We start from the raw sequence: 25561 nt of genomic DNA, 5'->3' as shown, positions 1-25561 counted from the left end.
AATGCAGAAAAGGCTTTTTTATTCCTTACTGCCACTTACATCATGCCTTGAGTTTTTGATGTTTTCTTTAAACAGACTGTTGATTTCTGTAACATGGTTTGTGTTCTCCCAGGATTTAATTTAATCCCACATTTGCTAACATCATTGTCTATCAGCTCAATCTGTTATGAAATAAACTAATTGTGCCTGTGATGATGGGAACAAGATAGATAAGGAACAAGAGAATGAATGTGAAAGCAAATATTTGGAAAGGTCATAGATTACTGGGATGATACGGTCTAAGGTATATGATAGTGGAATAGAGGAGTAAGAGACAAGAGGTATGTAACACTAATGCTTTAGGATAGCGCCACAGTAAATTGTCCTTTTTTGTGGATTTTTAATCCAGCTCTATTTTTAGCACTAAATGTTGAGAATGCTAAAGAAGGACTCATTTAGTGTTCCGCTGAGACCGGAGCCTGATGATTCCTTGTTCCCTTAAAGTACATCCAGAATGTCCAGCAGAGTGGCCTTCCAACTTGTCACATGTGTAATGTTTCTCAGTGACTACTGTTGAGTTCAAATCATCTTTGATTTTTAATAAAAACGCTGAGAGCTGTGTAAGTGTAATTTCCATGGGTTCAGGGGGGAAAGTCTGTAGGTTTACTACAACAGGTATAAATTGAATGGCTCTGCTTATTTAAGAACTAAAGTAAATCCTCTAGACTGTTTAATCATAGGTTAAATTTTAAACTTAAAGGTTTCATTTCAGATTTGAGAGAATTGAAAAAAATTGTCATACTATTGGCAAATAACTCAATGGGGAAAACACAGGTTTTAAAGAGTTTGTATTTAAGTTGAAACTGTGTTACATGTTTTCCATAACAATGCCAGATTATTTTCTCGCCTTCTCCCCCCTAAGATAGAGTTGAGGTTGTATTAGTGAAATGGTTTAAGAGAAGAGTAAGCAAAAGAGGAAATACCATCTTTGAGTTGCCTAATCAAAATGCCAGAGGTGCTTTGAGTAATAACAGAATGTATTTTTTCTGTATCAGGGAGTTGAATGCTGGGTGTTTCTCTGCTAATGACTCAACAGTGCTGTTTTACTCGTTATCATCATCTTTTAGAGGCTCATCCTTGGCCCTGTATTTTGCTTAGTGTTTTTTAGTTGAGTTAATTTGTGCTTGACAGTGAGTGAAATAAGCTCTGATAAGGCTGGGCTGGGACCTTTGGGCTCCTTTTTTGCAATGGATTGCTAGTGGAGAAATTCTTACTATGTATGAAATTCAGTTTGCACATTATAAAATCCAGAATTGTCTTTAGTTGGACTCTCTCAGTTAAATGTAATCCTGACAGTTTTGTGATTTATATTTAATTAAATGAAATCTCTGTTAATAAATGTAAGTTCTGCTGTACTTTTAGCAATGTCTTTTTGAGTAGCTTGGGAAATGATTAGCAGGCTTTTGATTTAGTAGTCATTTAGAAGCATTTGTCCCACTGTAGCTGTACATATTTCTCCTCCCTTTGCCTGAAAGGCATCCCAGGGATCAGTGCCACTCAGCATTGTTGAACCAACGGAGTGCCAATGCCTTGGATATCCAAAAGCATACTTGTAGATCTTTGCATTCAAGAGGAATGTTCCTCCCTCTTGAGTCAGATGTACATAAGAGCCTGTCTTAATTTAATAATTTGAGGTGTTTCACGCTTGCTGTCTGCTGAGCATAGGGCCAGGAGTAAAAATGTTCTGCATAAGGTTAGCAAAACTTTGTAGCCTTTATTCAGTTCCTGTGTTATGGGATTTCTGAGCACGGTTCAGCTGCCCTGAGCAGATTTCCCGCCCCCGCCCCAGGAAGAGGAGAAATGGCGTGTTCTTAAGCAGCAGATTCTTAGGAGAGACTTTGTAAGAAAGTATGTATTATACTGTGTCCCAAAACACTTGCAGGTTTGTGCAGGTCAAAAAGAAAGGAAGAGCTATGTCAGCAATAGCGCGTTGGTGTGTGTGGGGGTTTGTTTCTTTTCTTGTGGTTTTTTTTTCCCCTCTTCAAGATGTAAAGGTTCTTTGTCAGAGAGGTGTCCTTTGTGTAGACTCAGATGTTTCTGTCTGACCGTGTTTTATATCAGAAGTTAATGACTACAGAGAAGTGATGTGCTTGTTGCTATCTTGTAGTGTGTTGGTGGATTTGATAATATAACTTCTGCCATGTCATTTTGTTTTCCAGATGAATTGCAGAGCAGTATAGTAATACTGTTTAGTCTGCAAGGAGTAGCTTAAAAACTAACTCAGGGTTACCGCATTTGATATAATACTAGTTATGTTCCTTGTAGCAGCTGTATACCAAACTAGCATTTTAGGGGATTAAGCTAGAATTGGCACCTGGATAAAATTTATTTCTATGTCAAGTTTAGGGGAGTTAGGAGAAGTTTTGCTGTACGTGACCACCAGTTATAAATGTTAACAACTCTTAATTCTACTCTTCTATTTAAAGATAGTGATTTTTTTTTTTTTAATATTCCCTTTTATCAGGGAGAAAGAGCATATTAGAATTTTATTATTTTGCAAATCAGATGGCTGTGCTAGTGCAACGTATTCCCCTCTGCCACTTCTGGCATCTCAAGTGTTTGTCAGGAAGAATGCCTTGTAACTTTACAATGGGAAACTTACTTTCCCCTGTCGGACTATGAAGGTGTATTGACTTGTAGTCTCAGCTAGTAGATCCAGGTAGTGTAAAGGTTAGATCATAAATGATGATAAATATATGTATTATGAAGAAAGTCTTTAATTTTATTTGACATTGATTTGAACAACAGTTGAAACAAGATACTATTCTCTTAATTCTGTAGATTCTACATTAATCTCACTGGTTATTGAAGGTAGCAATTAGTATTTTTTGGTTGAAAATTGCTGGCGAATTAGAAGATTTGCATACAATTATGAAAAATGTATCTGTTGGCTAGGAAAAATCTTGTTGCAATAAACTGCTTTTCTGTATTTGTCTTGCATTTGATTACAGGTGTTTGTGCTTCTTCAGACTACTTAACTTTGGTTGTTTAGACTAAGGACCTCATTATAAAGACTTTCCTGATTCCTTACTATCCTTGTTTAAGCCACTGAATTTTTGCCTTGAGCCTTCTATGTACTTGGTGATTCATTTTTATTTCCATATTTCTGATGATACTGAATCTCTGAAGTTTACCTTCTCTAAAGTTACATTTTCATGTGAATAGCATCACTGAAGGGAGTGGTTGCACTGCAAGGAGTATTTTAGTTGCTCTGTTAGTAAAACTACATTACTGCCTGGACAATACCTTGAATTTTAATTTGTCCTGACTGGTGACCATTTACTCATGTTGAAGATTTTTGTGTGCTTACAAGACTGATAAAGGAAAGGACAACTTTATCTTTATGGACTGGTTTTCAGTTTCTGGTCAGCTAACTTGTGTACTTACCAACTTTATATGCTTCTATTTCTTTTATTGCCCTTACATAAGACTGTATCTCTGTTTATAGCTACACTTGTGGAGAAATTAAGCAAATAGGAAATTCTTTTTCACAGAAGTTGTGCTTTTCATCTGCGCTGCTTCCTTGCGCATGCGAGTGTGTCCCTGGCAGCTCACGCTTTCGCCTGTTCTTGCAGTTGAAGATTTGGGAGAAATTGTCTTATTTGCTGGTAGCCTGCAATGTAATGCTTAATTATAAAGTTGTTTACAAAAGTATGGAGAAGGAGGGAGGAGGCAAAGTAGTATGTAGTAATGAGCACTGGGGAAAGCACTGGCAAATAGAATAGAATATTTCAGTTGGAAGGGACCTATAGCAATCCTCTAGTCCAACTGCCTGACCACTTCAGGGCTGACCAAAAATTAAAGCATGTTATTAAGGGCATTTTCCAAATGCCACTTAAACACTGGCAGGCTTTTGGGGCATCGACCACCTCTCTAGGAAGTCTGTTCCAGTGTTTGACCACCTTCTGGGTGAAGAAATGCATCCTAATCATAGAATCATTTAGGTTGGAAAAGACCCTTAAGATTGAGTCCAACCATAAACCTAACACTACCAAGTCCACCACTAAGCCATGTCCCTAAGCACCACATCTGCCTTTGTTTTAAATACCTCCAGGGATGGGGACTCAACCACTTCCTCAGGCAGCCTGTTCCAGTGCTTGATAACCCTTTCAGTGAAGAAATTTTCCCTAACATCCAGTTTAAACCTCTCCTGGCGCAACGTGAAGCCATTTCCTCTTGTCCTATCGCTTTTTGCTTGGGAAAAGACACTGACGCCCACCTCACTACAAGCTCCTTTCAGGTAGTTGTCCAGCCTAAACCTCCAGTGACTTGGCTTTGAACCATTCCCATGTGTCCTATCACTGGATGCCAGGGAGCAGAGCTCAGCACCTCCCTCTCCATTTCCCCTCCTCAGGAAGCTGTAGAGAGCAATGAGGTTGCCCCTCAGCCCCCTCTTCTCCAAACTAGACAAGCCCAAAGTCCTTTAGCCGCTCCTCATAGTACATGCCTTCCAGACCTTTCACCAGCTTTGTTGCCCTCCTCTGGGTGCATTCAGTGACCTTAACATCCTTCTTAAAATGTGGGGCCCAGAACTGCACACCTCACCTCAAGGTGAGGCCACACCAAGGCTGAGTACAGCCGGATAATCACCTCTCTTGACTGCCTAGTTATACTGGGCTTGATGCACCCCAGGATGCGGTTTGCTCTCTTGGCTGACTCATACTGAGCCTGCTGTCGACCAGCACCCCCAGATCCCTTTCTGCAGGGCTGCTCTCCAGCCAGAATTGCTCTCCCAATTTGTACTTGTGCCTGGCAAGGGTACAATAAGGCTACATGTCTGTCAGACATGTAATGTGAGCTGCTTTACTGTTCTTTGCTGTATTGCCTTGTAAAGAATTACTGGCATGCTCCAAAAATTTAGGCCTTTTGATATTAGAAAGGAAAATTGTGAATCTGATCAGACACTATGTAGTGCAGAGCTGGAGAACTCAGTGCAAAAATTCCACTGTGGTAATCTGCTCTAGATGGTCAACTTCGGAAGGAGGGAAGTTAAGGCTCACATTTTGGACAGCATCTTGCTTTTACCTGATGATTGAGTGCAGACAGGACCCAATGGAGATGTAGGCACAATTAAATTGAAGTGTAGTGATTGTTAAATTTTGAGACATGAGGTAAGTTATTAGATTATCCATTTTACTTGGATTTTATTTTTGTAATGATTGAATGCACATCTAAAAGATTTATTTCCCCTCAGCTGGTCTGAAGAAAGCAGCTCCTACTGTCAGAAAATATTGTTTAGCTTTGCTTGAGTTTCAAACTCAAAATATAAACATACACTTTGAGGCTATGTACTCAAGGAAATTCATTTATATGTTACTGATGGAAAGAAGTTTGGGTTTGTATCCAAGTGTGTAAAAGACCAAGGAGAAATGAAGACCATGTATTCATCTACCAAAGCTTGGGAGTCCTAGGTTTTCTTCTCGTCTTTACTTGTATTTGGATATTACTGAGCTATAAAATGAACCTGTAAATGTAAACATTTTAAACCTTTCATCCTGATTTTTTTGCCCCTAAATTGATCCCTAACTTTAGGGTGGTAGTTCACTTTTTTAGGAAGAAGAATGACTTTGATATAGCCTCCTTCCGCATGTAGGACAAAGAACCAAATTTAATGCATAAGCAGCTTTGTGAATTGGTTCATAAACCAGCTGTGAAAACCTGAAGTGAGTGCCTGTAGTGTTGAAGAACCTTGCGGTGTAACTGAGAGGTCGGTCAGAAATCAGATGTTCAGGGAAGCCTTCAGTCTCCAGTCTTCATAAATTGGTATATCTTTCCCCTCTAACTCAGAAGTGGGAATTGTATTAAAGGTATTCTGTGGTGGATATTGAATGGGAGTAACCTTATCTGCTTGACCTCTTGCTTTGTGTGTTCAGGTATGGACAAGGCATAAAGTAGCATTTGAGTGTTAAGCAAACTAGCAGTAGGCCCCTAATATTTTTTGATGAGCATTTTGTAAAGGAAGCTGAGGTAGGCCCTTGGTGTTGGGTTAGAAGTATTAGATATTAAGTGTTATAAATGAAATGTGCCATGGGAGCACCATTATTTTTATTTTTCTTGTTGTTTATGGGATTGTAAATCTCTTCAGTAAAAGATGAAGTGACATCACTGGGAAGGATGTGTGGTGGTCCTATAAAAGGTCATGCTTCAACTTCACTATTGTAAGTGGCTGAAACAACATTTTGTTCATGGCATCTGGGTAAATTACTCTTGGAGCTTGTCTAAACTTGCTGAAATGTTACTGCCTCTTAAAGGATGAGACCCATCATGTGTTCAGTGTCTATTTAAATCAGCAGATTAAAAATGGCAGATATCAGCTTTGGTTCACAAAGAGCATTTTGTATGTCTTGTAGCTGTGTCCTGCTAATCAAATTTTAAAGTGTTTGGGGACTGAGCTGCCAGCTGGAGTTTCTTGATTTATAATTCAGTTGCTATATAGTAGTTATCTGATTCTATCAAATTAGATTGGTAGAGAATAATCAAAAAGTTAGAGTTATTTTGAGAAGGCCATTTAGAGCCATATGAGTAAGCCATTTTATTCGACTGTGTTGTGGTAAAATGGCAGGACACTGAGGGTCTGCAGAATGAAGGTGTTAGGCTAAAACTTGTGTTTGAAAAATGTGAATCAGAGTCAGAGGGAAGTCTGGTTTTGTGCAATTTATTAAAGTTATTAAAATAACGAGCTTTTCCCATATGGAAACTGAACCAAAAAAGGGGCAAGGGGGGCACCTTATTTATATTCAGTAAATAATGCTGTGGCTTAGTAAACATGGCCAGGTGGGATATTTAAAGCTGTAGCGAAAGTACTTCTAAAAGCAGTGCCATTTGTGCCTAAGTCAAAGATCAGTCAGTGAAGAAGTGATTAGAACCAGTACTCCAGTTTCAAGGAGTGTTTCTTTTATCAGCAGTGCCAGTGGTAAGCGATCCCTTTATTCTCTCCTGCTGTTCCTGTTTTTTCTGCAGTTTATACCACCCGCTCCACTACGCCAGGGTTTCCTGGTAAACTAGAATCCAGACCCAGATTATTTTCAATCCGTGTCAGTTCCCGGCGCTGGTTCATCATGTAGCCTCCAAAGGGTGATATTTCTCCAGCTAAGAGTGTGGTACAAGGGTAGTAACTGGTGATAGGAGTTGGGAGGGACCGAGGCTGTTAAAGCCAGCACTGGCACCATAAAAGCTTGTCTGGCTGTAACCTTTGAGGTTCTGCCACTGGTGCTGTGAGCGCTCATGTTTTGCACCATATAGCACGGGAGTGTCAGGGGAGACCAATAACACTGTAGAACAAATTAAGTTCAGTGCAGTCTTCTGGTTTCAAATTTTATTTTTGTTTGTGTTTTTTTTTTTGTTTGTGGTTTTTGTGGTTTTTATTTTTGGGGTTTGCGTGGTTTTTAGTTTGCTGGCATAAAAATTACACAAGTGAAGCTGTGTAGAAGCTGTAGACTTACTTCAGCTACATACAGATGTAGCCCAGGACAGCATCACTGCATTTTAGCCTGCAATATAACCGTGGAGGTTTTTTTGTTGTGGTTTTGTTTGTGTGTGGGGTTTTTTTGGTGGTTTTGTTTGTTTGATTTGTTTTTTACTGCACTGCCCACCCCCCCATCTTGATATCTGGAAGGAGTGGCTACTTAAAATAAGAATTACGTAGATTTGGTGGCATGCATGTAAAAGCACAAGGTACCTATGTTTCTGGAAGCATAGAAATTAAGTGTATACTGAGAAGGCAAGAAGAAACAAGTGTTATGGTTTCCAACTACTGTAGATTAACTTCTATGTTTGTATCGTGTATATATGCATACATAAAGCACATGCAGACATAATTTACTTTGAATTATACATTGCTTTTTGAATTTTGATTGATCTTTAAGAAAACTTTAGACTTCATCTTGGAGCATCTGAAAAACTGTTAGAAAATCAGTGTTACAGTTCCATGAGGACTATAAATCAATGTTACGGGGTTTTTTTTTTTTCTAAGGAAGATTTTAGAATTTTATTTTTCAGTTTGCACTACTGATTCTTACTCAGTTTGTCTGGCTTTATATCTTATGACAGATAGCAATCTAGAAGAGGAAGGGGCAATTCTTACTGCATAGTGTAGGCATCAGCATAAGGATGAAGTAGCAATGAGATGATGAAACAATCCTGAAAAATACCACTTACTGGGACATATTCACAAGTATAAGTTTGACATACATCTCTCTCTCCACACCCCTCCCCTTTCTTTTTTTCCCCAGGCCCCTAAAAGATCTGTAGAGTAGCCAAATGAAATGCTGTCTTTAGGACTCGTAGTCTCTCTTCCTTCCCTCACCCCAAATTGAACTTGAGTATTTAATGTAATGATGAACATGGCAGGATTACATTTCAAAATCATTCTTAAAGTAAAAACATTGTAATTCAGCATAATTAAATGCCTTTAAGAAATACTCTTTCTTCCTCAGGAAAACAAAGAAATAGACTGGAGCCGATGGATACCATATTCGTTAAACAAGTTAAAGAGGGTGGACCTGCTTTTGAAGCTGGACTGTGCACAGGTACTGTTCTTCTATAACACAGATAGCATGTTTGTGTACATGATGTAAAATATATATAAGTGTCTACGTGTAGTTCTGTCTTCCATTTAAACCTTGTTTTTTCCTTCAGAAGTTTGAAAGCTGTCTTTCAAATTGATCTCCCGTGTTTGTCATCTCAAAAGCACTGTTGTGTTCTCTCAGGAGGTGCGGTATAAAATATATTAAGGCATTAAAGTCTTAGTCTTTTTGTATTATTATCTTTAAAAAAGTAGGAAAGGGTATATGATAAAATATGTTAGGAGAAAGAGAAAAGGGAGGAAAATGACACCTGTAAGCTCCTATTTCTGCGCTTTGTGACAAATTGATGACCTCAAAATGTTCAGGTTTTTGTCCTTTAAATTATTCCACCTCCTTTAAATTAAATGGAAACAATCCAAGTCTATCTCTTACCAAATTTTGTTCAGTTGTTCGATTTAATCAAACTGGAGAGCAGAAAGCATGTTTTTTTTGTGAATTGCGAGGTACTTTGTCACACCTTTACTTAAATGTCAAAGGAAAAAAAAGCTACAATAGGATGGGAAGTCTTAAAACTGTTAAAACAATAAGTTATGTAGATGGATACCACTACAAACACAGGTTTCTGTTCTTAAAAATATGGCAAAACATGTGTTCTATGAAAGGATTGTGTTTGTGTTGATATTTTCTTTTGAAAAGTTACATACATGCATTTGACTGGAACAGAATAATTTTTGTATGTTTCTTCCTAAAGAAATGCAAAGCTTCTAGGATGATCGCAATTTAAAAAGAGTACTAGATCCTACTTTTACAGCATAAGGCATTTTTCTTTTTTAACTCCTCCTTAAATAGTTATTCAGGGAAGAGCTACTTTGGCATTATTTTAATGCTATTATACAAAGAAATGTTTTGGCTTGATAAAGCACAGCATATGTTGAAGTTCTACAGAGGAGCCATGTTAATTTCTACTCTATTCAGTGTTTGCCAAATTGAAAGAGATTAAATCCATAGAGAATATTTCATTTTTAGGTGTAGAAGAGATTTTTAGGAGCCCAGAATAAAGAACAGAAAATAAATGAGAAAATACATTTTTAAATTACCAGAATGTTGTTCTTAAACACACTGCTGATAGCAGTTATATCTAAATAGGTCATGCCACTATTTCTTGTCTAAAACTTCAGGGTGAAATATATTACTATATCTCTATCTTGAAATTATATTATAAAACACTCAGGGAATGATCAGCAAGGTAGGTATCTGTATCAGAGGTTAAGCAACTATATACATTTCTTGTTTTGTAGAATCAACTGTATTTTGACTTTTTTTTTTTTTTTAAATTCAACTTGGCTTTGTTTTATGGTCACACTAATGGAAAGAAAATATTTGAAAATATAATAGGAGTTTAGGTAGTTAAGTTTGTTTGTCAATTCTTATTTCACTGCTGTGGGGTCCTTTGTAATACTGACAGTGTCAGCCCAAGCTTCGTTACCCAGAATCAATGAGCTCTGTTTCAGGAGCCTACCTGGCTGCTACTCACCAGAAAGCTTGGAATACACTTGCAAATTTGAGGAATAGGTTACAATATAAATAATAAAATTATGTTTGTTAGAGTTAGAAAGATCATACTTCCCTTATTTAACTGACGAGGCATTTCATTAAAAAAGAACCTATCTATGAGTTCCAAATGTAAGTATTTTAGAAACACTGAAATACAGATAGCCAAAACAGATCCTCATTTCCCATGTCTTGATCTTCATGCTGTCATTTATATATATGCAAGAATATACAGAACAAAAATGTGTGTGGAAAGGAAGATGGTTTAAGTGCATTCAGATTAATTTTTAATTTGATCAAAGGTATTTAATGGGCCACCAGATTGATGGAGAGCTATTAGAAAAAGCCTTCATGCTTCTATACCCTTTTTTGCCCTACAGGCACTGGCCTTCCGCTTTATATGTACCTGAAACGGAGCACAGTTGCATTTTGCAGAGTTGCCTGTGCCCACTTCTTTCATGCAGTTCTGCAGTGTGTCCCACCTGAGTTTTTTTGGCAGGTTCATTGAACACGTGCTTCAAGTAGACTTGTTTCGCTGCTGTATGTAACCTAGTCTTTTTCTTTGAAAAATAAAAACTGCACAAGAATAGATAAGATTATATGACCTACTTTAAAGATATTCCTAATTACATGTTTTAGTGGGAATACTGAGTAAAGGTCGACATCTGGGGGCAAGTTCTGAAACAGCCTGGAAAAAAGCCAGTTTTACGTTCCAGAGAAGGGTCTTGCCATATGACCTAGCAGGACAGGGTTCAGAGCTTGTAAAGAAGAATATTTCTCGGCACAAGCTGTAGCATTTCTTTTTCCTGCAGCCTTTTGAAAAGAATTATTTCGGTGTGATATTGAGCATTTCAATTAACTTTATTTTCATGAAAGTCCAGTTTCTCAGCCTAATTATGTAAGGTGTCTGTGTGTGTGCAACAGTGGGATAGGGTTTGCCATCCATCACAGATGCCTATCGGTCATGTGGATCGCTAGCAGCCATTAAATGTTGCCACCAACCTTTCTTTCGTTGCTTAGGAAGGAAGTGACAAAATTCTGAGAGTTCTTTCAGGTGAGGAGAAGGGTGATAAGCAGCTGATAAAAGGGCATATATAAACTTTTATAAAGTTGAAAACACTGCACAAATTTATTTGCATGATGTTACATTATGCGTGCAGACCAAATTAAAAACAGCAGATCCATGTGGTTTGCTAAGTCTGGAAATCCCTGGGGTCTGTATAGGGAACCTCCACAGAGCACAAACGTTGAGAGTGTTATTGCCACCAAGCCAGGCTGAGTATTCAGAGTGAACGGCTTTTTCCTTGCTTTAACTTGATCACGCCAGAAACACAAAAAGGGCTTTCAGTTTCTAAAGCAGTGTTGAAAAAGCCATTCCCTTTGAGCTCACTTTGCATGGGTCCTTTCTTTCAGTTGTTCTTTCTCCAGCAGCTTTCCAAAGCTCCCTACCTGTAATCCTTTAGACCATTTTCTCCTCTTTAGTAAATTCAAGATACCTTTCTGCTCTTCTGATCAGAGATGATGTAAATACCATTTTTGGTGAAGGAATGGGATGGGTTTTTCATCAAAAGCTGAAAGTAGCTCTACATGATACATTTGCCACTTCATTTATGAGAGTATATGAAGCTCTTAATGAGGAAGGTGCAACAAACTCTTTGGAGAAATTTGATAAAAGTGATGTTAGGCCTAAAGATTGATCTATAGGGATAAGAAATAATCCATTACACTCTCCAAGATGCATTCAAGAGACAGTAATGTCTTGGAAACAACCCAGATTATTCTGAGGAAGGAGGAAACTGGAGCCTTTCAGAATATTTGGTCTTTATTTCTCAGAAGGAAGAAGTAAAAAATTGCAGTATTTGCTGCTATTAAAGGAGATGTGTACAGCTACACCTGGCAGTGTTCTGAATCAAAGTTTGGTTTTGTTTTGAGGTTAAGTGCTGGAATGAAATGTCTACTTATAATTCACTTAAGAATTGGACAGAGTTGTCAGTACATGTTCCAATACATCAAAAGCTTTATTTTGAAGATGGGATGCTTAAGTGAGCCTCTGGTATAGCTTACACCTGCTTGTGGTTTTCTTTCTACTAGGTGATTCATTTGGAAGCTTAGAATAACATACCACATCTGAAAATGTTCTGAGAAAAGAGTAGAAACTTGGCATCCTGTATATGCTTACATGTAGTTGTATTGTACATCTTTTATTTTCTTCTTTTTTAATTTTTAAAGATGGCTAACCTTGAATTTAACATATTGGTGATCTTGATTATTGTGAGGTACAGAAGTACAAAATAAAAATGACCAAAGCAAAGTCTAGACAAATCAATTTAAGGTGTAACTTTCTTTTTACAGGTGACAGAATTATAAAAGTCAATGGAGAAAGTGTTATTGGGAAGACATATTCTCAAGTCATTGCTTTAATACAGAACAGGTAAGACACTAGTATTTAATTATGTGCCACACTTATTTTTTTTATACTAAGCAGGAAATGACCACTTATGGTGGTTCTGAAAAAGTCATTGTATTTTTAAATTTTCCTTAATACACACTCAGTTTTACTATTTCTGTTTTCATGCATTTACTAAATGCTGAGAAGGGTTTGAGAATGGGGGTGCTGAATTGTGCCACAGTCCTTTTATGTCAGTACTTGTCCCCTGTTAGCAAATAACACTGAGTGCTATAGAGGAAGGTTGTCTGAACTTAAAATAGGCAGATTAGGTATACATACACCACACACGTGTCAATTTAAAAAGAAAATCAGAAAAATCTACCTTGCTTTTGAGATCTGATAACTAGAAATCAGTACATCTCGTAAAGGAAAAATTTTATTCTGTCCACACCTGCAAAACATCTGCAGTACATCTTGGCTTTCCTCTATTTTGTAGTAAGTTATGAACCTTGCACAGAGTTGAGGAAATGGTAATATTTACTGCTCCTGCAACTCACAAGGGCTTGTTAAATCATGTCCATACAGGAATCTAGATACTTGTTTCCGTGTCTCATATCTGCCTCCATTTTTACAGTTTTCTTGGTGTCAATTTCTGTTCTATAGCAACAAGTTTCCAATATAATAATGAGTTATATGGAAAAAAGATGTATTATGATCAGCATGGAATGAATGTTTTCTAAATACACCTCGCATGTCACGTAGTTTTGGTGAATCTTCACGCATTAAGACTTAGTTATGCTTACAGTTAGAAGTAGGAAAAATAAGATCCTGATCTTCCTATTTATTTCAGTGGAGTCTTTATTCAAGATTTCATTCAAAATACATACATCCCAGGTTATTTTTTTTTTTTAAACAACAAAACTCTGTGTTCAAAGATATGACAGGCAAAGTAGGCTGAAATCATTCCGCGTCATTAGTACTTTCTATACAAGAGCTGGAAAGATGGAGTCTATCTTTTTTTGTAACCTTTACTGGAGATAACACTAGCCACGTATCATTTTTTCATTTGGTATTTATACAGACAGTAATATTGTACAATAGTGTATACCCAAGACACAGGTCATTACTTTACGTGCCCAACAGGTACATCAGTCAATGAAATCTCTAATCTTAATCTAAAAAAGAGAGAGACCAATCAGATCTTCCAGTGGCCTACATGGTCAGAGATTCTTAACTCTAGGTCTGCCTGTGAGTAAAGTTTTATTTTGAGCCCCGTGAGTGTAGGTACTGAACTGTCCCAGCAGAATGCAACCCACTGTGGATAAACTAAGGACACCTGAACAAGGCCTTATCAGTGATTATCTAGTGCAACCAGGAATGGTATAGCGCACTGCTGCATCTGTCCCCCTAATTTCCATGAGTGCACAGAAGATGAAGGGATGCTATTGTTAGTTAGGAGAGGAGAACGATTTGTTGTCTTGAGCCAGATGTGTACATCACAGAAGATCATAACAAAGGTCATGTGTATCTTTGAGTGTTTTATACAGAACATATAACTATTCGGAAGTCTTCAGCTGAACCTGTTAAGATAAACAGATAAATGTTCTGATCCATAAAGAGAGCTCAGACTCCAGATTAGGTGTATGTTCCTTGTAGCTTACAGATAACGCTTTTCATATGACTAAAGAATGAACTCTCTCATTCTTTGCTTGAAAACAGTGGTTTTGAGCTCAGAACAGTTTGTTCTGCACATAAAATATTTTATTTCTTGTGCTGCCATTTCATGGCAAGTAAAATACGTTATGGTGTATGCTTCTTGCTTTAGCATGCCGTTCTTGCATCAGCATAGCCATCAGGGGTCAGACTGATGGTCTGTTTATGTCCGTATCCTCTCTGATAATATCCAGTAAGGGATTCTTAGGAGAAGACTATGAAAACACTGGAAGTGTAGAATGGTATTTGATCAGATAATACTAGCCCGCTTTCCAGAAATCCCTGGTTTAGGAACTTGCTGAACCAAAGGTTTTATCTGCATCACTTGATTTAATAGTTCTTGATAGGTTGGTCTTGCACAAGTTCACTGTTTAATGTACTTAAACTCTTCATATTAAAAATAGCCATTGACACAGTTCTTGCTCTGTTTTGTGTCTTAGCTAATCTTTCATCTAGCACACCTTGGTTTCTTCAGTAGGTTTTGTTCAAGCAACATGCTGAAAGGCCTTTTGAAAGGCTAAGTTGTCAGTTGAAATCTCCTTTATTCATGACTAAAAGTTTCATTTATAGTCTCAGTATGTTGTGTGATGGTTTTCTAGAAATTTTAATTACTGTTTTTACCCTTTCAAATATATTGCTGGCTGTAAATGCTTATTCTTTTGCAATTTTTCTGATCATCTACAGAACAATTTTTAAGGATACAATACATTTTATCCCCTCTTACCTCTGAAGAAAACGTTCCCCTCCACACTCACTGTTCAGCTGTTTTGCAGTGAAACTCAGTTTGGACTTAGAGGTGTTTGAATTACATTACTCCTGCAGCTCCATTTCCACAGCTGCTCATTATTTTTCTAGAAAGTTGTTCAGTTGTAGCTGTCAGTCCTCAATATATAATGCTGCAGACATCAGAACTTAGCTGCCTTAAATGAAATGATCCCCATAAATTCCAGTGGGACTTATGGATGGGATATAATTCAGGCATGTTTTGTATTGTTCTCGGAAAAGTTTCAGGCTGCATCTAGAACATTATCTATTTTGCTCTCGTTGGAGATACAAAGCTGAATTTACACTGATTATTTCCCCTGGAAGGTGAAGGGCATGCCTCAAAAGAGTTGCTAGAAATAACTATGTCCTGTAAGATTAGTCATGAGATCGCTTTTAAGTCTAGGTTTCCTACTCTTCACCAATAGTTGTTAGTTTGGTCCATTAAGAATTTCTTCTCATCTGTTTACACGATGAGCTTGTTGATTACTAATGTAAATTATTTACAGCTCTAAATAAAACAAGAAACAGATTCTGATTCCCAACTTTTTTTTTTTTTTAACTGTGGGGAATTTGAATGATTAAGTCAATGCTTGTTTCTTTTTGTAAATTCTTCTTGGAAGTGTTGGGATTACTCTGAAATGTACAGAGTTTAGCTACTGAATTTGTTGCATTAATACAAAATGATGTATCAAAAGATACAAAAAGTCTTTATGATGACAGTGCATAGTAGTGCTTTAGTTTGGGTCAATAAATTTAAATGTGGCTCTCAAAATGTGTAATGAAAGTCATTTATATGATGGATATCTTTGAGAATTCACAATACTGTGTCTAATATTTTAGTGTAAACTGCTGCTTTCTGTGTGGTGGTTCTTATTGACACTTTCTAGTTCATAATTTACATGCACATTATATAGTACAATACACCAAAAGTATTCTTTAATACATTTTGTTTCTGATAGGAGAACTGAAAAACATTCTGAGAGCACTTCACAAAATTTAAAATAGGAAGATCCAAATTGTTTCCAGAAGGTTCTGCAGGCAAAGTGGAATAGAATAGTTAAGTAGTTATTTGAATTATGTACAAAACATTGCTCCTGAATGGAACCCTTTCCTCTTTTGGATGGCTACTAAAAAAGGTGATAAATTGTGTAAATGAATTTAATACCTTTCTTTAAAAAAAAAGGGGGGGGGGGGAGGCACAAAATACTTGTCTAAGAAAATAGTTTGTTTTGTGTCAAATTACAAGTAGGAATCTTTCCTTTATATTAAAAGTACTTGAAGAGGAACAATGCTATTTGTCATATTTTTGACTTCCAAAGTCTTCATCTGGCAAATAAGCATTGATTATTATGAAACAATAAGTTGCGTAATACAATTTACACATACGTGCTACCCTCACATAGAAATGAAATCTGAACACTTTATTGGAAATGCCTCAAGTTATGGTACCTCTTTCATATTCTCTTTTTGGTTTACAACTGCTAAATAGTTTCATTTCCATACAAAGGAGTTTGGGCAAAAGTCAGCTCTTGATGACACTGCTCTTAAAGAATCATTTTAAATAGTTTTGCTGTTTATGCATTCAGTCAAAATGGGACATGCTACTGTAAATGCACAATACTTTTGTGTTTCTTAAAATTCAGTATTCTGAAAAATATTTAAAGGACTTTTGAAGATTTCTTTTTTCCTATCTGCGTGTAGACTTTAAAAAGAAAAACTTAAATCTATCACTGCTGATCTTTTGTTTTAAAACTAAAGTAATTTATGCTGCTTGGAGAACACTTCTTTTCAAAATGAATAATGGTTTAAGAAGATTGTGAAACCAAATACCCTTACTCTGCTATTTTGGAATGCAGCCTTATGTCTGCGGTTGCTAACAAATGGAAAAGGAACCACAAAATAACAACATTTTTCATATAAGAAAGCTTGATAAATGACACGTTACATGTTTGAGAAGATGACTTTCCTTTCTGTAGAAATAAGAAACTGAGGTTCTTCTCGGTGCTTTCATAGATAGTTCTGTGTGCCCTGAAGTTGGTGGCCCGTCTCTGTGCTGGTTTTGTCTTTTCTTAGCAAATGCATTGTACTGTCCAGTACAGATAAGCTAATTTCTAGTCCGATATATCCAGTTAGGTTTTATGCTTTTTTTCTTGTGCTGGTATTGGTCAATTTGTTTACATGTCCTTTCTTCTTGTGACGTGTAATGTGAGATTTCTGAATAACAGTCATAATATCTTCATTTTCTGTTTTGTGAGCCTAGTTAGAATAGTCAGTACAAGCCATCTCTTGCAGCCCTTCTCTGTACCTGTTCCACTTTACATTTAATGAATGTGAACAGAATATTCCTCTCTCTCGGATGAGATAATGAATTCAGCTGTTTGAACTTGGAACTGATTCCAAGTTCAGATAAGAATTTTCTCATGCAACTTCTCTGCAATTGAGGCAAGGAGGGAAAACAGCATAAATAGAAATTTCTGTTCTCACTCATTAATGCCTTTTCTTTGGCAACAGATGGGCAGTGATGACTAACCTTTGTACTTACCATTGCTTGCAACTGGACAAAAAGGTGAAAAGAAAGCCAGTTCAGGGTTACAGGGCAAGCTCACTTTTGCATCACTTACTAACAGAAAAAGGAACTACATACATTATATTTAGAATATTAATAGTTATCGAAATCATTGTGTCTAAGTCTGCATTTAATTGCACCAGCTTTACACCAACATAACATGCTCAATTTCAGTAAGCTTCTGTATCCAGTGTTACAAGCACGTACTTCTCTCTTGCTTGTGAAAATACTTTTTTTTTTCTGGTAGATAGTAACTGTGGGTTTCACTGTCTTACAGTATTTGACTCTGGATAACCGATACATTGTACATTCGTTGTCCTGATTTTGCCTGTATTTAAATTATATTGATTGAGCTGTCTGGATTCCTGGATCTTTATACTGCTGCTGCTTTTGGTTTCAGCAATTTAGGCTGACAAACTCAGCACTTACAAACAGCGAGCGTTTTTCATTCATATTTCAGATGTCATCTGACTGACTAAATATGTTTAAGTTGATTCTGCTAGGAGGTGATTGGAGCAGAAAGGTCTAAGTCAGTGCTTGCCTTGCTATTGCCCCACTTTTCACATGATGTGGTGGTGATGACATTTCCCCAGCAATTTTAGAGTGCTAACAGACTTCAGTTTCAAACAGAAGAAAGAGAGAAGTTTTAACTTCTGTTCACAGATTTGCCATCTTGTTTCGTCTGCGAAGCTCCAAACAACTAATGTACCTTAGGACTTGAGAAGGGGGCGGGGGGGGGACACACGGACGACACCAAAACTGACAAAGACAGCGTGTTTTGCTGAGAATACAGATGTACTCTTCAGTCAGATTTCTGTTCTACTCTTGTTTGCTAAGATTGTAATGGAAATCAGTGTTTATTTCTGTTGTGTAAAGTAATTTTGACAGAATAGCTGAGTGTGGGAGTTTTTGAATGGTTTTGGTCTATGGAAGTTAATGGATCATCTTTGTAACAAGAATTGAAAATGTTATCCAAAAGTTCATATGCAGTGTTTTTTTTTCCTATTTCTTTCAGTGACAGCATATTGGAGCTTAGTGTTATGCCAAAAGACGAGGACATCCTTCAATTGGTATGTTTATGAAGCTTATATTCCAACAGTATGTTGAATAAAGAAAAATGTCTTGCTGTTGGTTACAAAGTCTTTGAACTGTGCTACGAGTAAATAGTTAAAGAGTTAATATTTACCTCTCTGTCACTCCTTAGATACTTTCCTACTTGCTTGCCATCCCTGAAATTTCAGAGGAATCCAAATATAGGGGAGAATACCTTCTTCACATGATATTTCTAGCATCTTGCTTAAAAAAAAAAATAATCTTAGAATAGTGTTTGTATTTTTATTATATTTTGGATTAGTTTCTTTATGTTAGAATTTATGAATTGGATTGCTTTCTTTAACTAGGTTGTCTAATTCTAAAGAAGCTGGGAATCATTACTGAAGCTGAATTAAAAAACCAACATATGGTGCTTAAAATTAGCTTTTGTTAATAACTCACTAATTGTCAGTGGATTTCCAGGAAAGAACCAAGGTGGTGAATGTGCTGAAGGCTATTGCCAAATTTTTTAATTGTAACTGCTGTAAATATTTTGTTACACTAGTGCCTATATGTTCTCAATTTGACCTGAGGTCCTGCATAGATAGTGAGATAATTCATCTCCCATTTAGTGTCTCCAAGTCCAAAAGAGCTGTGAATAAAATATGATGTGTAAGTGCATATTGTGAAGTATTAGAAAAACACCTAATGTATTGATATGCTCTAGTTTATTTTAAATTGGAAGTAGAGGAAAGGAGAGGGTCACAAGGAGGGTAGCCTTTCTGGTTAGTAGTTGGAAAACTGTATTTTCTAATCCACACAGAAATAATAAGACTTGACTTTAAATAACAGTTAAGAAAAATCTGTAGGGTTCAGTAGCTGTTTTCCAGTATTAAAGGACAAATTAATGGGTAAAGAAAAAACCCAAGAGACTCTGTTTTGAGCTGAAGGTGAAAATAGAAGCTAGTACAGGAACTCAGCCAGTTAGGCCAACAAGCCAAGATTATTAGAATAGAAGTGATATTTTGAGAATATTTGATAAAGAAATATTTCAGTAATCCAATATAGAAAATGTTGGGGGCAGGGGTGAGTTTTGCTTGCATGAATAAGTGGGAGGGAAAAGCTGGGTTGGGTTTGGGGGGGGTTTTTGGTTGTGGGTTGGTTTTTTTGGGGGGTGTGTTTGTTTGTTTAATTGGAACTGTGAATATGTAGAAATGCAGGAATAGTTCTAACTTTTAAATGATCTGAATGGCCGTATGCATCTAATGCAGTCTTGTAGCCATAACTGTCTAAGGATCCGGGCAAGGCAAGATTTGTAAGGTTAAAGTTAAACCTTAGTATTTGGCTGGGCAAGAAGCTCTTAGGCACCTCTTCCCTCTGCTGATGAAACGTGAAGCTTCATGTGAAATATAGATGAAAAACAATTGATTGGAATTTAACTCGTTATATCACGGAGTGAGATAACAGGGGCAGAGGAAGAAGACAGATCTTGCCTTTGTGCTGGAGAAAGATATTAGTAAAAAGAAAACAAAGTCATTCTCCTGGAGGAGACTGAGGAGCAAAGGAAAGAGAAAAAATATCTGCCTGTGGGAGTTCTGGAAAAAAAATGGAGATACGTGTGGGAATACTTTCTGGGTGTCATTTAAAAAAAAAGTTTCTTTTCAGTTGTAAGATGTGGTAGAGTTGTGTATTCCACGCTTGTCTTTTGAAGATAGGAGGATTAGGTTCAAGAGGTGGAATCATAATGTTGCAAAAAGTGCTTTGCGTTGCCTCTATACCTTGTATGAGTTCCTTCTCACAGTTCTTTGTTTGCTGTTGTGTTGGGTTGATACGTGGTTATGATGTAACGTGGAGGAGTTCATGCTCCTGTTTGCTGTGATGCATTTGTTTGGGTAAAAGTGGGCTTGTCTGGAGGACTATCTGTTCCACATAGCATCTGCTAGAGGAGAGCTGTGAAGAGAGATGTTTTCTGTAGTCTGCAAGACTGAGCGTTGCGTGTACTCGGGCACATTGGAAAAGACTTCTGATCGCTGCAGTTTGCTCATGCAGTTCTGTCACAGTCTGTATTTTAGTGTATATGTTTTCGGGTGTCAGTCTTTGGCAGAGTTGCAGCATGTGAAGGTACAGATGACAGAAATGAATCGCATCATACAACAGAAGTCATAGTTATGGCCTGTAGTTTTCTCCCTTTTAGACCACCACAGAGGAGGAAAAACCTTATCACTTCTAAACTAACAATTACCAGTATTTTGAGACACAGTGCACCACTGTAGCTTCAGTCAAATGAAAAATCTATGCAGTTCCTCTGAAGATGGTGATTATTAATCTTCAGCCTTTAGATGTTAGGATCTACTCTTGTCATAAGATTTGGTGAAGAACTTTGTTCTACTCAAAGCTGAACACTCACATTTAAAATATTTTCAGAGTAACAGCATAGAATGTTATTCCTTTCACTCCCTGTGAAAAGAGAGTAACTTTTTGTTTTCCGCTGAGAAATTGCATACTTTTTGTTTTGTTTTGTTTTTCTATTTTTATCTTTGAGATTAATGCTCTATTAGTTTTTGTGGAAATCTTAGGTCTAAATAAAATATAAACCTTAGAGCGAATTCTTATTCCTGAATGAAGTGCAGCTCATATAAGTTAAGTGATAACAATAATCTCTGTAGTGGTAGCATCAGTATAAGTGCAAAGTGAACAATAAGTGGTAAGGTACGGTGCGCTTATTAATAGAGGAAAAACTTATACTTTTGGCACTGAAGTTGTGTTATTTAAGTTATTATAGTATGTTAAAGAATTTAGTTCTTTTCTTTGACATGTCAAATTTCACCGTAAATATCTTCAGATGGTATCAGTCATTGTAAACTGTTGATGTTAAACAGTGGTACGCTGTAAAAATAGAAAAATTCAAAGCACTGCTGGATATTGCAGTAGGAGCTAATGAAAGGTTCATCTAGTGCAATGAGGATGAAATAGTTTCGTTATATTCAGGAATGATGCTGGTTGTGGTAAGTTTTATAGTACTTGGCAGTCTTCTCCACGCAGTGATGACTGATTGCTAGGTTAACTACATAAAGAGCACAGTTGCTTGTTTCTATCCTTAGTTTGCTATTTATAAACCTTGAGTTTAGTCTTCAGAAATATCCATATATGTCTGTGAACCTCTTGCTATATTGAATTTCCTGAAAACAGGGCTTTAAATCCATTCATCAATACTAACAATGAAGTGGTCCAATCCACAGGTCATTGCCCTCTGTGGCATGTGCACACGCCTTACTTAGAGGGGAGTTACATGTGAAAACCTGCCATTAGTGAAGTCAGTGTCAGTTGTGTTCGTTCACTGGCATGATCTTGGAAATGTCACTCTGGGAATTGAGGAAAGGATACTTAAAACATCTCTATCCATGACAAAAACTTGAACAACTACAAATGTGTTGTTATTTTGTTGTTTGGTTTTTTGTTTTTTTTTTTCCCATGCTCCTCCTCAAATTTGAGATTAGTTTACTTAAAATAATCTCTTTTGATAACTTTGAAATGTTTGTAGGTATGTAACCATTTTGAGACGATGAGGAGGATTATTATTGTTACAATATACTCTCCTTGGTGTTTCAAATTTTATTTGTCTATATACAATTTCTGTAGCATTCTCAACTTTTTGTGACAGAATTTTGAGATCTTGTAGGTTTTAGTACCACTGACTTCATACGAATGGGAAGACACATTTAGGTCGACTACAAATAGCTCCTTTTCTCAAGTGTACTTAATGGAACTGATGGTGTTTTGCAGCCTTTGGATAACAAAATAATAGTAAAAAGTTGTTCAAATTGTGACACTTGCAGGTTGCTCAAAAGCTTTTTGTGCTACACAGAAAATACTGAATGTAAAGGTGCTTCCTAGAGAGAGAAAATTGAAACTGCTAAGCCCACTTACAGATCAGCCTTATTCTGACTCGTGTCCATAGTGGTGTCTAACATCTATGTGTTAGGGTGTCCTTGGTATGCAGGATTTTTGGACCATTTTTTCAAGGTATGTTCACGTTGGAATTTGCTTGTTTGCTAACCATTCCTTGTGTATGTAAAGAAGAATATAGCTTACAAGTCACTGAATTTTTAAGTATCAGGCACTTGAAAATATCACTCTTTTAAAAATTGCATCTTTAATATGATCTATATTGGAGCTGTTCATTTGGAAGGTTATTTGTAATGTAGCATATTAATGTTTATAGATAGGATTTATTATATGTAAATATATGTAGATATTAATTTGTAAATATGTGTATCTACTTCGTGTACATGTATATAAACACACACACTATACCTAAGTTATCCTGATTTTTCCTCTTTCATTTTCTGGCACTTCCCTCACTACCCACTTAAAAGTTCATATTTCCTAACTTTTATCAGTTTCATTTCAAATAAGTTTTAAAAAATCATTTCCTCATAGGAATTGCCCCAAAAGGTAGCAGGTTACTTCTAGTCCTAGGTGTTGTCACCATTAAATTTTAGTAGCATACAAATCTGTTGAAACATGCCTTAGCGTTCCAGAAAGATCTCTAGTTTCATTTACAAAAAGATTTTATTGGGCATTCTGTGAATAATGGTAAATGTGGAAATAAAAGGGGGCTGTTTACTACTATATGTTTTTGATATGTTTAGTTCCCTCTTTAGTTCCTTCTGTTTACATCTTAATCTTTCCTTGCATTACAGACCATTGAAACTGTGTATCAATAACTGAAAGTTGACCACGTTTGAACAGAAACGTTTCTCTTGTCATAGATACTAGGGGAACAAAAAAAAAAAAATCCTATATGGGAATGACCATGAAAGCAAGTGAAGGTCAATGGAAGCGTATCTTTTCTTTTTTAACTCTTTCTAGTTTAGATGATGTGGAAGTTTTCAGTATATTGGGAGATCTGGGCAGAAAAGAAGAGTTTGCTTCTTTGTCATTTCTGATACTTAAAATTTTTGCGGAGTTTGGCACTTCTTAAGACCTTGTAGTACCCTGAAATTGCCAGTGATGCAACTATATTAAAAAACAAGAAAAAAAGAAAAAAACTTACATAAGGAAATTTATTCTAGAGTTTTACATACCCCAGTAACCTCATGCCGCTGACTACTGTCTGCCCACAGTCAACTTTAACAATATTGTCTTTTTTTTCCCTGAGACCATCCAGTTGCATCAGACCTAACAGAGCAACATGGCTGTTTCATTGGCAAACTGAAAAATTTTCATTTGCTTTACTTTTAGTAAGAAGAGATGTTTTCATAAGTAGCTGTATTTAGTCCAGAGTGTAGGGGCATTTGTTTACTTTTAGATTTTGTACTGCCGTAGTTACTGATGTGTGCAGAGGTTAATATTAAAGCTCTGGCAGCAGGTCCAGTGGAAGGAGGGGTGTGGTGTGAAGACGTAGTGACCTAGAACAGACTTAAACTTTGTTATCTAACATCACATACGTTAGAAAATACCATTCACATCAAGTTTCCTCATGACGATTTAGACTGGTATTTACAAGGAAGTCTCTTGCATAGCTTGTATTTGGAAATGAAATTTATTGGGCTTAAGGCATTAAATTTCATGTACTAAAATTTCACTGCCATTGGGAAGAGAGGGTGTGCATGGGTGTTTTTTGTTGTTGTTTTGGGGGTTTGTTTTGTGTGGTTTTTTGTTGTTCGGGTTTTTGGTTTTGGGGTTTTGTTTTGTTTTGTTTTGTTTTCAAATAATGTTATCTGACCATAGTGTTTGCTTGGTGTCTCAGAGTAAAATGAAACCACTTGAGCTGTTTTACTAACATTCTTGCCAGAGCAAACTATAACTGGAAAATGTTTCCTTTTAAGACAGCTGAAAACTTTTTCCGGTGTCTAATTCCCATACTCATGCTAAAGGTGAGAATAAATTAGAGAAGAATTTAGTAGTAAAGAAACATAATCTGAAGCCAAACTGGTTGGAGAACAAAGGAAGAATGCCTCAAGCTCAGTCTTGCAAGGTGCTGGGCACATTAGCTTCTGATTCATCAAAATGCTTATCTCCGATTTTGCAAGCAGTTCAGTTGAAATTGGTGTTATTCATCCTTAGTGAAGCATACTCATCCTCAGTGAAGCATATGCCTGCGTGCTTTTACGGATTTGGACTAAGGGGTGTAGGACATGGTTGGCTCAAGCTCTTGAAAGTACGGGGTTTCACCATGATTCTTACTAAGGGGAATCCTTGTATGTCAGCTGTCATTATTCTAACATCAAGTGGCATAAAATCAAGTGGGAAAAAATGCAAGCAAAACCCTTCAGCTGAATTTGAGGGTTAATAAAATATCTTGTAGAATGCTTTATTTGCTTAAAATTTATTTTGCATATTATCCAGCATGAATGTATTACCAGTTAAACCTTAATGTGCTAATGGTTATACAGATTCACAGTAAGAAATTAATTCTTCGCCGTAGGAGTTTGCGAACTCAGCACAAACAAAACTTGATAGCAAGGTGGGGAAGAAATTGTACCCAGTAAGTGGAAACACACTGAGTTCTTGCTATAAGCGCAGCAGTTTTCTTCTAGTAATTGTTGCAGAGCTGTTATCCATCAAAGCTGTTAATGTCACTCTAAATTGTTGTATTTGTATGGTAAGCTTTCCATAACTGCCGTTGCTTTGAGAAGGTGGGAAAGAGCTCATAAAACATCTAGACTGATTTTTTCAATCATGTTGGAACTTTTGGATAACTGCTGAGTACCCAGCTCCTGTAGGAATTCGAGTGGCTTGGCTGGTGTCTGAATCAGGAACATCACTGATCTGAATATTAAAAAAATTTTCTTATATATCATTTGAGGAACTAAAGGGAGAAGAGACTAATATTCAAAATGTGTTTTATGTATGGTTGCAAAATATGTTAAGTATCAAAATAGTGTATGAATGCTAATAAGTATGTTAGTGTAGTTCACATTTTTTAGTCTCTAAACCTCTTCTAAAAATCTAATCATCACCTTCTGGTTAAAGAAA

At 36.7% G+C, this 25561-nt stretch overlaps 1 protein-coding gene across 6 annotated transcripts in view; it reads left to right on the top strand.

Annotated features, from left to right (window-relative positions):
* The window catches only part of ARHGAP21 (Rho GTPase activating protein 21), a 126941-nt gene that overhangs the window by 66920 nt on the left and 34460 nt on the right, over positions 1-25561 (top strand). For all 6 annotated transcript variants that reach the window (XM_087776883.1, XM_087776890.1, XM_087776872.1 and 3 more), the window contains 3 exons: positions 8475-8567; positions 12468-12546; positions 18564-18618. In XM_087776883.1, coding sequence (XP_087633009.1) covers positions 8475-8567; positions 12468-12546; positions 18564-18618 — 227 coding nt within the window. The remainder of the gene's footprint in view (positions 1-8474; positions 8568-12467; positions 12547-18563; positions 18619-25561) is intronic.

The sequence above is a fragment of the Nipponia nippon genome, unplaced genomic scaffold (assembly GCF_047370975.1).
Source record: "Nipponia nippon isolate SJK-2023a ecotype South Korea unplaced genomic scaffold, ASM4737097v1 scaffold_1, whole genome shotgun sequence".
Taxonomy (NCBI): domain Eukaryota; kingdom Metazoa; phylum Chordata; class Aves; order Pelecaniformes; family Threskiornithidae; genus Nipponia; species Nipponia nippon.
Note: the sequence above shows the minus strand (reverse complement) of the source record. Positions and strands in the feature narration are given on the sequence as shown.